Below are 11,071 nucleotides of genomic sequence, written 5' to 3'. Positions count from 1 at the left end.
AGCTTCGATAGTTACCGAGTAATTTGCAAAAAACTGTTTTCTAGTTTTTTGCAAATAACTCGTAAACTATTAATGCTAGCGAAAAGTTTTTATACAGAAATTGTAGATCTCGTCGTGCTCTACAAGAAAGGTCCTATGCAATTTTCCCGTATCTCCAAGGGTTTAGGAGTTATGGGCAAAAAACGAAATTTTTTGCCAAAAGTTCGCCGTTTCGACGCTGGAATGGTCGGATTTTGTCAACATCAATAAAATGTCATATAATCATACTTAACTCGTTAAATACTGAAATTAGAAGAGAAATGCATAGAATTGAGGACAAGAGATATGACAATGAAATGCTTGTAGAGGACGTCAGTGCCTACAACTTCTGTATAAAAAGCCAGCGTCGATAATTAATTGGATATTTGCTTTTATACTTTTTAGCACGTAGCTATTTATTATTAGCATTGTTCTTCCGACGTCTGATTTCTTTTTAATTATAGGAAATGCGTTTTTCTAAACTGTATAGCCAATACATCCTTAAACGCGATGTTCGCACAGTTCACAACGGAGAAGACCGCGACATATTTACCTTTTTTTGGAAATGTTTCCATACCCGCGTTCAACGTTGTTTCGTACGCTTTCACCGACGCGACGCGACGATGGGAATGAGAACAGAACAGGCGGAAAGTATTTTGCATAGTGCACGAGCACTGAGGGGAGAAAGATCTCGGGGTATTCGACGATCAAGATCACTCTCGCCCGCACTCCCGCCAACAATCATTTCCTTCGCGAGAGGTACAGCGGAATCATTAACGTTCACGCGGTTCGAAACGGTCCACTGGAACGAAGGTATACGCCGTACGTCTTATTATTTAACGATACAATCCGCAAATAACTTTCATGAAGATTGCACAATGGTCATCCTTGTACCCTACCTCGCAACCAAGTGCGAAAGGTTCCGCGATGTTTACGTAATGGGTTTGCCACCGTTCGTTGAAAAAGGTTTAGAATCAAAAATTAAAACAGGAACACGTTTTTCCAACGTTCAAACGAACAGCACCGAGTAGGATCATCACATCGAGTCGTTCCAGAGGAGAACTCTATCGCTGATGATTACACAAAGCTTATCTACCCTTACCAGTGGACCTATCCGTCCTACTATGTAAACTTAACGAATAACTCCGACCGCGAATACCACAGGATTACATCCACGCTCGTGCTCGCTGGCGATTGCGTTTTCCATTTTCATTCGAACGTTCTCTTTGGTAAAAATTATCTACCATTATAAATCCTGAATCACGCGATACAAGTGTATGCGTAATACACGCGTAATTCGAGTGGCCTGAAAATTCGAAGAGACAACGAGCATCGTTGGTCACCAGCCATTCGCGGGGACGAGCGAGAGACACGCACGGCTCGAGGACCGCGAGAAATAAATTCGAGAGACGCGGCTATTATTTCCGACCAAGAGGGATGAAAAACGGTCTCGGTCCCGATCGACTAAGTTTACGTAAGAGCGGGAACGACATCTGTTCGCACACAGCAGGCCAAAAGGCCTGCGCAACGCTCGTAAACGATTCTCATATGAACGTCGTTGCCGAGAATCAAGGGGGCAGCTAGCTGGGTACAGCTGGACGTTGTGCGTTTCGATTGCTTCTGACCGTCTGGTTCGCCGATCGATTCGTCCTTCCCGTATGAGTTCCGAGTACCCGATCGAGCGTACAGTGTAATCCCGACAGGACATCTTTCATCGATACCAACGTGTACTCACGTACTCGCAGATGGCACACCTCTGTCTGCCCGATAATCGGGATCGAGACAATAAGTTTTCCCCCATGGCTCGTTTCATTTAGAAAAGACAGAATCTGTCCACAGAGGGTGCGACACCACTGACTCTGCAAATCGATCGTTCATTCAAACGGTCCACGGAGGGACGTTCTCTGACGAGACGGATCCGATGATCGGTTCAAACTTAAACAGATGGAGGACAATAGGAATCTGATGGATTCCTTGCGTATCCCCTTGAACGGAACGGCACGGAAGTGAAATCGATAGTCTGTACAAGAAGGTTCTGTACGTCTCTTACCTCGAGTACAGGAAACGTTAGATCCTCGCCGGGAGATGAAACGGGCCGCTGCGACGTCCCTGCGGATGGTTCCTCGTCGGTTTCGATGCGTAGCACATTTATTTATGAATCGACGCGGTGAATCGGTCGCCGGTTGATCTCCTGTCTCGCGATTATCTCGCGAATAGAGCTGAACAATTTTCGAAGAACACGACGCGCGTGCGAATTCGGTTTTCCTTCGTAAGAAATTGGTATGTACCTTTGCGCCAGAGACTACAGCATCTTGAAGTACGTACTCGGTCTACGCCACAACTGACCACAACTAATTGCACTGCTTCGTGAACACTTTCGCGCACCGACTGCCTGCCACACGCCAACTGCAACCGCTCTGTTCCTGTTCCTCTGTTGTTCGGGTTGTTCGTCTCGGTTGACTCTCGTGTCTCTGCGTATCTCGTATGGCGTAGGTGTAAGTAGTCACACCGTCAATTACGCTGCCGGTAGAACAGCAACCGTAGACGGACTGACGGACGCTGAAGCAGCGACAACTGGCGACCAAAGGCAACGATGATGAGCACATCGCGGGATTTTTGACTCATGCGCAATGTCGACGAACACCACGAACCAGCCACTGGCCGGTCATCCAAGAAGAAGAAGAAGAAGAAGAAGAAGAAGAAGAATAAAGATGAGAACTGTAACGGTCAAGAATAAAGGAACATTATGATTTATTCTTACACAGATATTCAGTGATTTGAACGCGAAAAGCAACGTATCCCGGAAACATTCAACAAGTGATCGAACAAACAAACGCGTCTCTGTTGTTCAAGCGTCTAAACTGGTAATCGGATTACAAGGTTTCGAAGATTAAATCGAAGGCCGGTATGCCGAAATACGTAGAAAATGCTTAGCGTCTGACACTGCGATACAGCGACGACGACGACGACGACGATCGTATATACATGAGCGCAAAAAGCAAATGGTCGACTGTCGATTGTCACGTGGGCGGTGACGCGGAAAATGGTTCCCGCATAAAAATTCAAATTTACGCCGCTCTCGACTCTCGACGAGCGAAGGAGTGATAAAATTGTAATGCGACGAATTCTAAGATCTGTGCCGGATCGCCGAGTCATCGAACGATCAATTTTGTTCATTTCATCATAGCTTAAAAAGATTTCAAGTTCGCCCTTTCTTTCCATTACCTCTAATCACTCTGACGTGCACGAAACATCGAGTGGAAGGAAAAGTGTGCAGATATTCATTTTCAATCGATCGTTTATCATCTTATTTGAAATAAAATGCCTAATCCTGAGCGAAGGATACGCGAAGGAATTTGAGGGGGGAGAGTTTCAACGAACGAAATAATTTACGATTAATATCGAAAAACTTATCAATATCGTGAAACACCGTTTACAGCAGTCGTGCTCAGTTTATCAACATGATACGTTACCTTAAAACTATTCGATTCGTTAAAGCAGAACCTTCTACGCAAAATCTTTCATGGCCGGCGTTAACGTCATTAAAGCGTTCTCCATGTTTCTTCGCTCCGTCTCGGTTTTGAGAGTGTTCCATGTTTCTTCCAATTTTTTATGCTGATATCTCTGCGAATTTGATCAGAATGAAAATTTTGCTCTAAACATTACGTTCGGCGTCGCTTACTTTTATGAAAAGGAAACAATGTTTCAACGTAGCGCCCACGTAAAGTATTTTTACGGACACTAAACGTCCCGCGATATCGTTTATGGCTGGTATTGCGGTTAGTAAAAATGTATGAGGTCCGTGTCTGGTTTTGACCAGTGCTATCCTCGTGTGTGCGTTGCAATATTTCGCTGGAAAAGTTTAACCGGTAATTTAAACTATGCGCGAGTCCTATGAAAGTTGAAAACGCAGCGATGTACACACACAATCTTCCAATTTTGCTTACCGGTAAAACCAGCTTTTATCGCGGCATCGCCGAATTCCCCGTACAACTGTTCCACTTTTCGTTGAATAGTAAAATGTAACGTTGTGGTTTTCAGAGGAAAAGGCTTCTCAGACTTGTTACCAAGAGTTATTTCGAACGCGATGTATCTGCAAATACATTTTCAATGAGTCGGATGTATCGCATCATCTCGAAAATGATGAGAAAGACACGAAGCCTGCATTGCCAAACGTTTAAAATGAATAAGAAATTGCTGTATCACCTGTTCTTGAAGCGAACCATGTTTTAGGTTATGCGACGCTTTCAAGTTCAAATAAGTTCTATGCGTTGACCATTGCTCACGTACGTACAAATTCTCTACAGGCAGACTTCGCAATTTTACGTTACCCGGTAGAATATCACTGTCGAGTAGTACGCTCCGCCTGAAACCGTGAAATCCGGAATCATCGACACCACGTGCACTACTTTCAATGCTCTCGATCGTGCGTGCGTACACACACACACACACACATACATGTGTACTGTATACGTACACGATCGGCGCGTTATGTATTGTATAACGTTCTGCTAGGTCGCTGTCAAACATACTCGTACACGTGCGTGCAATGCGTATCGTATTTTCGTTAACATTCTTCGACAACGTTATATTTTGTATTCCTTACTCGACGACGACGACGACGTTAACATCGTTTCTACAATTAATATTTCGACCCGTGTATCGAGAGCTCCGATGGAAGTTAACGTGACATTTCCAAAGGGATCGTACAATATATCATGCAAATCAGTACAATTGTTCAAGGTAACTTGGAATTTTTTATGCACACGTGTTTCCATGCACGGAACTATCGTATCATCCTGCTTACGTAATGTTATTGCACTTCACGTTCAACGTTCTCGCCTAGATCTAAGATTTCTGTCACGTTTACGTTACATATTGCAAAAACTTTGAACACGAGTCTGTTCAAAACTAAAGATAACAATTTTTCCTCCGATTCTTTTTCTCTTCAATGAAACAGAATCGAACTAGCCATGTAGCAAGTGAGTCCGGAGTTATCTCAGGGTCACGAGAGATTAAAAACAAGACTATGATTACGACTAAGCCTAGCTGATAATGATTTCGATAATTTATTCTTATTTGCAGCTCGTAATGGCTCTGGTCGGAACGAAACGTTCAGTTGGATTCTCTTAGCGAAAGGCAGAAAAGTTGCAGACCTGCTCGAAGGATCAGAGAGATGGATTACTTCGTGGGAGTCGACGTAGGAACAGGAAGTGCTCGAGCTGCTTTAGTATCTTCCACAGGGAAGATAATAAAAATGGCAACGTGCCCCCTTGAGATTTTTCATCCCGCTCCCAACTTCTACGAACAATCGTCCGAAAACATTTGGAGCGCGGTCTGCCATGTAGTAAAGGTATCAGCAATTTCGCTCGACGACCACTTTTCATTCTACAATAAATTTTTATGCACAGTCAGTCGTGGCCGATACCTCTCCAGACAACATAAAGGGTATTGGATTCGATGCTACTTGTTCACTGGTAGCAGTGGATAAGACAGGATCGCCGGTCACAGTCAGTCCGACGGGTATACTTCCACGAATCGCGTTTATATCATCCCTCAAACTGCTCTCAGAAGGATCGATGTGTACATTTTCTGCTTGCGTCGTAGGCAAAGACAAGCAGAACGTTATATTATGGATGGATCACAGGGCACAGGAGGAAGCTGACTTGATAAACGCGCGAGGACACGACATGCTTCGGTACGTAGGTGGAAAAGTATCGCTCGAGATGGAAACTCCGAAAATGTTATGGCTGAAAAGGCATCTACCATCGTCCTGGAATCGTGCGGCACTTCTGTTCGATCTGCCTGATTTCTTAACGTGGAAAGCTACGGGTTCCGAGTCGAGGTAACGATACCATCGCGTATCACAAACGCAAAGACACGTTACCGTTCCGGTAACGTACTGAGCTTTCCGACCTGATTTCAGATCCCTATGCTCGTTGGTGTGTAAGTGGAATTACAGCGCTTCTCCAGATGGTAATAACAAATGGAGCGAGGAATTCTTCGAACAAATTCACTTGAATGATCTGAAGAAAGATAATTGGCGGAAAATAGGTATAGACTGTGATTCCACGAAAATATAATGAAAATTATGTCGGGTGTATAGGTAAACTTCGATAATCGGTTTGCTCGCGTGATCGACGATATGAGTTTCGAGTCGACGCGTCCCTTTAGTGTTCAGACGGATAATATTTAGGTGTCGGCTCGTTTTAACGAAAAGAAACATTGATACGAAGGTAGTGATGTCAGGAGCCCCGGCGATCCTGTCGGTCAAGGATTATCAGGAAAAGCTGCGTCTGAATTAGGCCTTCTGGAGCAAACAGCGGTAGGCACTTCTCTCATCGATGCACACGCCGGTGGACTCGGTATGATAGGATGTTCTGTGCCTGGCGTGTCCAACGAGTTGCAGAGTAGATTAGGTATCCATGACTGTCCCCGTTGTGTATAAACGATGCTTGCCGTTAATTTCAAAGCGTTTCGTATCATCTTGCAGCATTGATCTGCGGCACCTCGACATGTCACATGATAGTCAACGAGAAGAAACATTTCGTCAGCGGGGTTTGGGGACCGTATTTCAGTGCCATGGTTCCAGGATTGTGGCTGAGCGAAGGCGGGCAAAGCGCCACCGGGAAGTTACTCGACCACATAATCGACACTCATCCCGCGACACCAGGAATTTTGAAAAGTTTGACCCGAAACAAGTACGCGTCGATACTCGGCGCTTTGCCCGAATCGGACACCGTTAATGTTTCTCATGAATTGGTATCGTTCTAGACACATACAGCAGCATTTGTCCGAACTGTTGCAAACCATGGCCGACGAGAGGAGCCTGAAAAACGTTTCGTACTTGACGAGAGATCTTCACGTATGGCCAGACTTCCACGGTAATCGTTCTCCCTTGGCTGATCCGAGTATCAAAGGAATGGTAATAAACGCGTCATTGCTCTTAGGCGTTAATCGAGCGAATCATCTGAAATTTTTCTCTTACGCGTCACGTAGATATCGGGACTCTCGTTGTCCGTCGGCCAAGAGGATCTGGCATTGTTGTACTTGGCAACGGTGCAAGCGTTAACGGTACGCGTGCACACGTAATACTGTGTCGACGTGTTCAGACGCCACAGAAAGATAATTTGCATTTTTCAACAGTACGGTACGAAATATATTTTGGAGACGCTAGAAGCGGCCGGTCACAGAGTGGAAACTTTGTTAGTTTGCGGTGGCCTCAGTCAGAACCCATTGTTCATTCAAATCCAGGCGGACGTGTTAGGTCTGCCTGTCCTATGTCCAGTCGAAAAGGAATCGGTATTGATAGGTGCTGCGATCCTCGGATCTTACGCAGCTGGCAGATTCGGTACGATGTACGATGCTATCGAAACGATGGGCGGTTCTGCGAACATCGTCAAACCCAAAAACGAGTGCTACAAGTAAGTGGATCGGTCTCGAAAAGATCGGAGAACCGTTTTCAGCTGCTGTATTATCGCTTTCTCTTTACTTTCAAGGTATCACCTTCAAAAGTATCGGGTTTATCGTAAGATGGTACGAGATCAGAAAGAGTACAAGGAAATCATGAACGAGGAGTTCGCGTGACTGGGTGTACGAATTTACGTTATCGCTGACACCGTGGTAAGGATAGTAATACCAGGTGCACCAAATTTCCACGCAGAATCTCATAGTTAGGTCTTTAGATCGCCTACGACAACCGTTCGCAGGCAACACGATCTTTCTTTTACGATTAAAACGATACTTCGTGAATAGGATTATAGCGAGACATATTTTTGTTACGCACTTTATCTCTCGTCTTTACTCGTTACTAATAAAAGGGTTCATAGAACGTTTTCATTGAATTATCCTCCTGTACCACGGATCACGAACTGATCTTAACTTACATAATGCGTCGAAACTTTTTATTACAATCTGGTACAAAACACGTATAATTATAACAATATTGCTGTATGATCGATGAATCGTTACAAAAATATTGAATTCTCCTTTCGTTTCAGTCACACACACTCTGTCACAAACGCTCGTATTCCTTAATATCATTGTGTAAGTTTATAAATTATAAAATAAGATACTACGAACTACATAAGAATAAAAAGGTCTTAACCGCGTTAAATTCGATCGACTCATTTAACTTATCGTTAGTGATTCGTGTCATCTGCTCAACTCTAATATATCATTTGTTTTACCACGCGAAGTAACATAATTATCACATTGTGTTCGCGAAAACCGTTTTATCAAATTTTATACGACCAGGATATCTGTCTGTCCCCTCCTGGTTCACACGACCCAAGGAACGAGTAAAACTAACGGTTCTGTATCACAGAATCGGTCTGACCACGAGGTGATGCATAACGATAACTTGATGTCCAAACGGGGCAAGATACTGTCATCAACTTTTGAGTATAATGAAAAAATGGTAGCGCCGTCAGTCTTTCGATCGTCTGATTCGACGAAAACGACATTCATAGAAAAGTTGCACAGTACGTATCGAGTACGCTTCAACGGTGTTCGAGAGATATTTTATATCCTACGCGATGCTTCAACGCTAACTAATCAACGATCATCGTAAACATTTGAGTTTAAAAATGATAAGTTTAATATTTCGACGTTTGGAAGACACGAAGTGCGTGTTTCGGTGAAACGCATTAAATCCTTGTATCGTTTCACGGAGATACGTTCTATAGGTACGTATGTACATACAATATACATTGTAAGGCTTCTCTAATTTTAGTAAGGCCATTAGTGCGACTCGTACAATATTCGATTCGGCTTCGAATCGACGTTAATTCGTTCCAGAGCGTTATTCGTTCACAAAATAATTACTTTCGCCGAAGAGGACGATTGCTCGCTGGCATTCGGTATTATTGCTCCTTAAGACGACAGATTCGTCGTTAAAATTAGCAAAAGAAACGAACAAAAGAGAAATACCCACGGGACGGGAGTTTAGACGAAGCGGTAACGTTCTGCGATGTGATTAAGCATGTATTGAAATGCTGTGGATGGTGACGTACCGAATCTCTGCCTCCACAAGTGTTTCGATATTATCCGCTGTCCCAGGTTTTGAGTAGCTTCTTGAATCTCGTCACAGATCTCGACGCCCGCTTGCCAAATCGTTTCTTAACACACAAAACAGATTTATCGATGAGAGACTGATGGTCGATAGGACTCGTCGGCGAAGCGCGTTAGTAAACGTACCTAGATTATTCAGCAGTTTACTCCTCCCTGGTGGATCAAACTTCTGCAATTGCTCGACACTGACCACCGTGTACTGCTTCAGTTCTCGCAACAACTCAAAGCTGCAACAGCGAGCTCGGCTATTTGCCACGATGTAACTACCAGGAGCACTGTGCCTCACGATCTCTTTCAATGCTTCTTCGACCACGCTACTTTTATCGACGTCTCCCTGCGACGATGATTTCTCTATTTTCAACGGCTGAAACCAGAGACGGTATCACTAAAAACGAGACACTGTGACCGTCGAGAGGGGCAGAAACGAACGTACCTCTGGGAATGCTTCGATCATGTGAAGCCACATTCTAGTCGGCATCGTGTTCGCTTCGGCTATGCAGACTATCGTGTTGGAGTTATTGTTGCGCTTCTTAGCGTTACTCGTGTCAGAAGGATTCTTAGTCATGTATCCGTTAGGAAACTCGTCGACGATCAATATTGCACTTTTACCTCCTAGAACCCAGTCCTCCGGATGGCTCGATACATAGCTCTCCGAGACCTCGTCGCACCTCTCGTATATTTTATTCACTACGTGTTTCTTTATGTCTAGAAAAAACGAACATACACGATGCATCGATCTACCGTCGTCGTACACGATTCCGATAGCTGACAATACCTAAGTAATTGGCAGTAAGTTCGCTGGGTATCATTTTACACCATCCTAGTATCAGTTGAAGGCACGTTTTCAGGTCACATTTAACTCCGATGAAAAAGGAATTCTCCCTGATCGACTGTTTCCTCGAACAATTTGGACAAGACCAGCTGTATTTGTCTACGATTCTCGCTTGATTCCAAGCCAGGCTCCTTCCCTTGCATTCCGGGTACGGGCAGGTGGAGACGGTTCTGATCAAACTCATTTCCTTCAGCCATCCGCATAATTCTCCTTCGTGTCCCTGTTGCAACATCGGACGTACCACGACGTCGAAATATCCCCCTTGATCCCCGAATCGGTCCAAGTACTGCCTAAAAATAAAACAAAGGGTACGTGATCATAGAATCGTCGAGAGACGTCCGACGAATTGGAAGATACGATCTTGAAAATAGGAAGCCGTAGTATACGCGTCACGTTAAAACAGCGTAGAGACGTGTTCGACCCCGACCCCACGTGCACGACAAGTTCATCAACGAGTAGTGCCTCTGCCTGTACCCAGAGTGGGGAACAGAGATCAATACTCTCCCGAGTTAAACATGAATTTATCATGCCTAATCTCACAAAGGAACAACGAACGAGCAGCAATTAATGACGACACTCGTCTATCGATCACCCGCGCAGTCACACCGGGATGCCGTCGGAAAGGAAGGACGACCGTCAAATCGGTCTCGAGTGGACAGAAGCAACAAGTACCATCGACTCGAGATCTTTGGAACGTGTGAAGCATCGATTACCTCGCTTTCACTTTCGCGTTCATCATACTTTGTTACGGGAGAATGACGCTGCACCGACACTCCACGACCTCGAGGGACGAAACGAGAGCCTACAGCATTTTTAAATCAACTAAAGGGCAAATAAAAATAAGGAAATCAACGGGGGATCACTAAAGATCACGCAGCAACCACGACGTTATGCAGCCATCGCGCCATCGACTTCGTATTCGTACGTGTAACGTAATATACGTATACATGTACAATGTGTACTCTTCGGCATGCACTACTACGTCGTCAGTTCCAATCTCTCGACTCTGCCGATAAAAAAGTAAACGTTCCGTTTCAATGTACACTCTGTGAACGCATGTGCATTCTTTTTATTATGAACACGTTTTACAAAGCAAAATTGTGTAACGGTGGATACGGATGCTGACGGAGACTGTAAACTATATATATA

At 44.4% G+C, this 11,071-nt stretch overlaps 3 protein-coding genes across 7 annotated transcripts in view; 1 reads left to right on the top strand and 2 right to left on the bottom strand.

Moving 5' to 3' along the window:
- Positions 1 to 2,068: 2,068 nt before the first annotated feature.
- Pop5 (POP5 ribonuclease P/MRP subunit) lies at positions 2,069 to 4,587 on the bottom strand. 3 transcript variants are annotated; one of them, XM_018034692.2, is made up of 6 exons: positions 4,496 to 4,587; positions 4,225 to 4,384; positions 3,966 to 4,111; positions 3,701 to 3,870; positions 3,492 to 3,642; positions 2,069 to 2,736 (listed from the first exon to the last, which is right to left on the bottom strand). In XM_018034692.2, the coding sequence occupies exons 2-5, from the start codon at positions 4,242 to 4,244 to the stop codon at positions 3,526 to 3,528; spliced, it is 453 nt and encodes a 150-aa protein (XP_017890181.1). In that variant the 5' UTR covers positions 4,245 to 4,384; positions 4,496 to 4,587; the 3' UTR covers positions 2,069 to 2,736; positions 3,492 to 3,525. The 3 variants fall into 3 exon arrangements, with proteins under 3 accessions (XP_017890181.1, XP_026674314.1, XP_026674313.1); XM_026818513.1 differs by lacking the exon at positions 4,496 to 4,587 and having other exon boundaries at positions 2,069 to 2,592; positions 4,225 to 4,480; XM_026818512.1 differs by lacking the exons at positions 2,069 to 2,736; positions 4,496 to 4,587 and having other exon boundaries at positions 2,753 to 3,642; positions 4,225 to 4,479.
- On the top strand, positions 4,568 to 7,849 carry LOC108631018 (FGGY carbohydrate kinase domain-containing protein). Of its 2 annotated transcripts, none has more exons than XM_018034684.2 (11): positions 4,568 to 4,761; positions 5,104 to 5,371; positions 5,430 to 5,541; positions 5,626 to 5,863; positions 5,945 to 6,072; positions 6,255 to 6,437; positions 6,512 to 6,719; positions 6,793 to 6,943; positions 7,018 to 7,092; positions 7,165 to 7,442; positions 7,518 to 7,849. In XM_018034684.2, the coding sequence occupies exons 2-11, from the start codon at positions 5,195 to 5,197 to the stop codon at positions 7,603 to 7,605; spliced, it is 1,638 nt and encodes a 545-aa protein (XP_017890173.1). In that variant the 5' UTR covers positions 4,568 to 4,761; positions 5,104 to 5,194; the 3' UTR covers positions 7,606 to 7,849. The 2 variants fall into 2 exon arrangements, with proteins under 2 accessions (XP_017890173.1, XP_017890174.1); XM_018034685.2 differs by lacking the exon at positions 4,568 to 4,761 and adding an exon at positions 4,830 to 5,000.
- Positions 7,850 to 7,905: 56 nt separating this feature from the next.
- Positions 7,906 to 11,071, bottom strand: part of LOC108631019 (uncharacterized) — a 19,108-nt gene continuing 15,942 nt past the window's right edge. Inside the window, exons 1-5 of one of the 2 annotated variants that reach the window (XM_018034686.2) lie at positions 10,636 to 10,837; positions 9,866 to 10,212; positions 9,524 to 9,795; positions 9,217 to 9,454; positions 8,965 to 9,137 (exon numbers count right to left, since the gene is read on the bottom strand). In XM_018034686.2, coding sequence (XP_017890175.1) covers positions 8,965 to 9,137; positions 9,217 to 9,454; positions 9,524 to 9,795; positions 9,866 to 10,212; positions 10,636 to 10,661 — 1,056 coding nt within the window. In that variant the 5' untranslated portion in view covers positions 10,662 to 10,837. Of the gene's footprint in view, positions 9,138 to 9,216; positions 9,455 to 9,523; positions 9,796 to 9,865; positions 10,213 to 10,635; positions 10,838 to 11,071 lie in introns of those variants that run through there. The other variant, XM_026818502.1, reaches the window with a different exon arrangement.

This window comes from Ceratina calcarata, unplaced genomic scaffold (genome assembly GCF_001652005.2).
Source record: "Ceratina calcarata isolate Rehan_Ccalc_2016 unplaced genomic scaffold, ASM165200v1 scaffold8, whole genome shotgun sequence".
NCBI classification, from domain to species: domain Eukaryota; kingdom Metazoa; phylum Arthropoda; class Insecta; order Hymenoptera; family Apidae; genus Ceratina; species Ceratina calcarata.
Note: the sequence above shows the minus strand (reverse complement) of the source record. Positions and strands in the feature narration are given on the sequence as shown.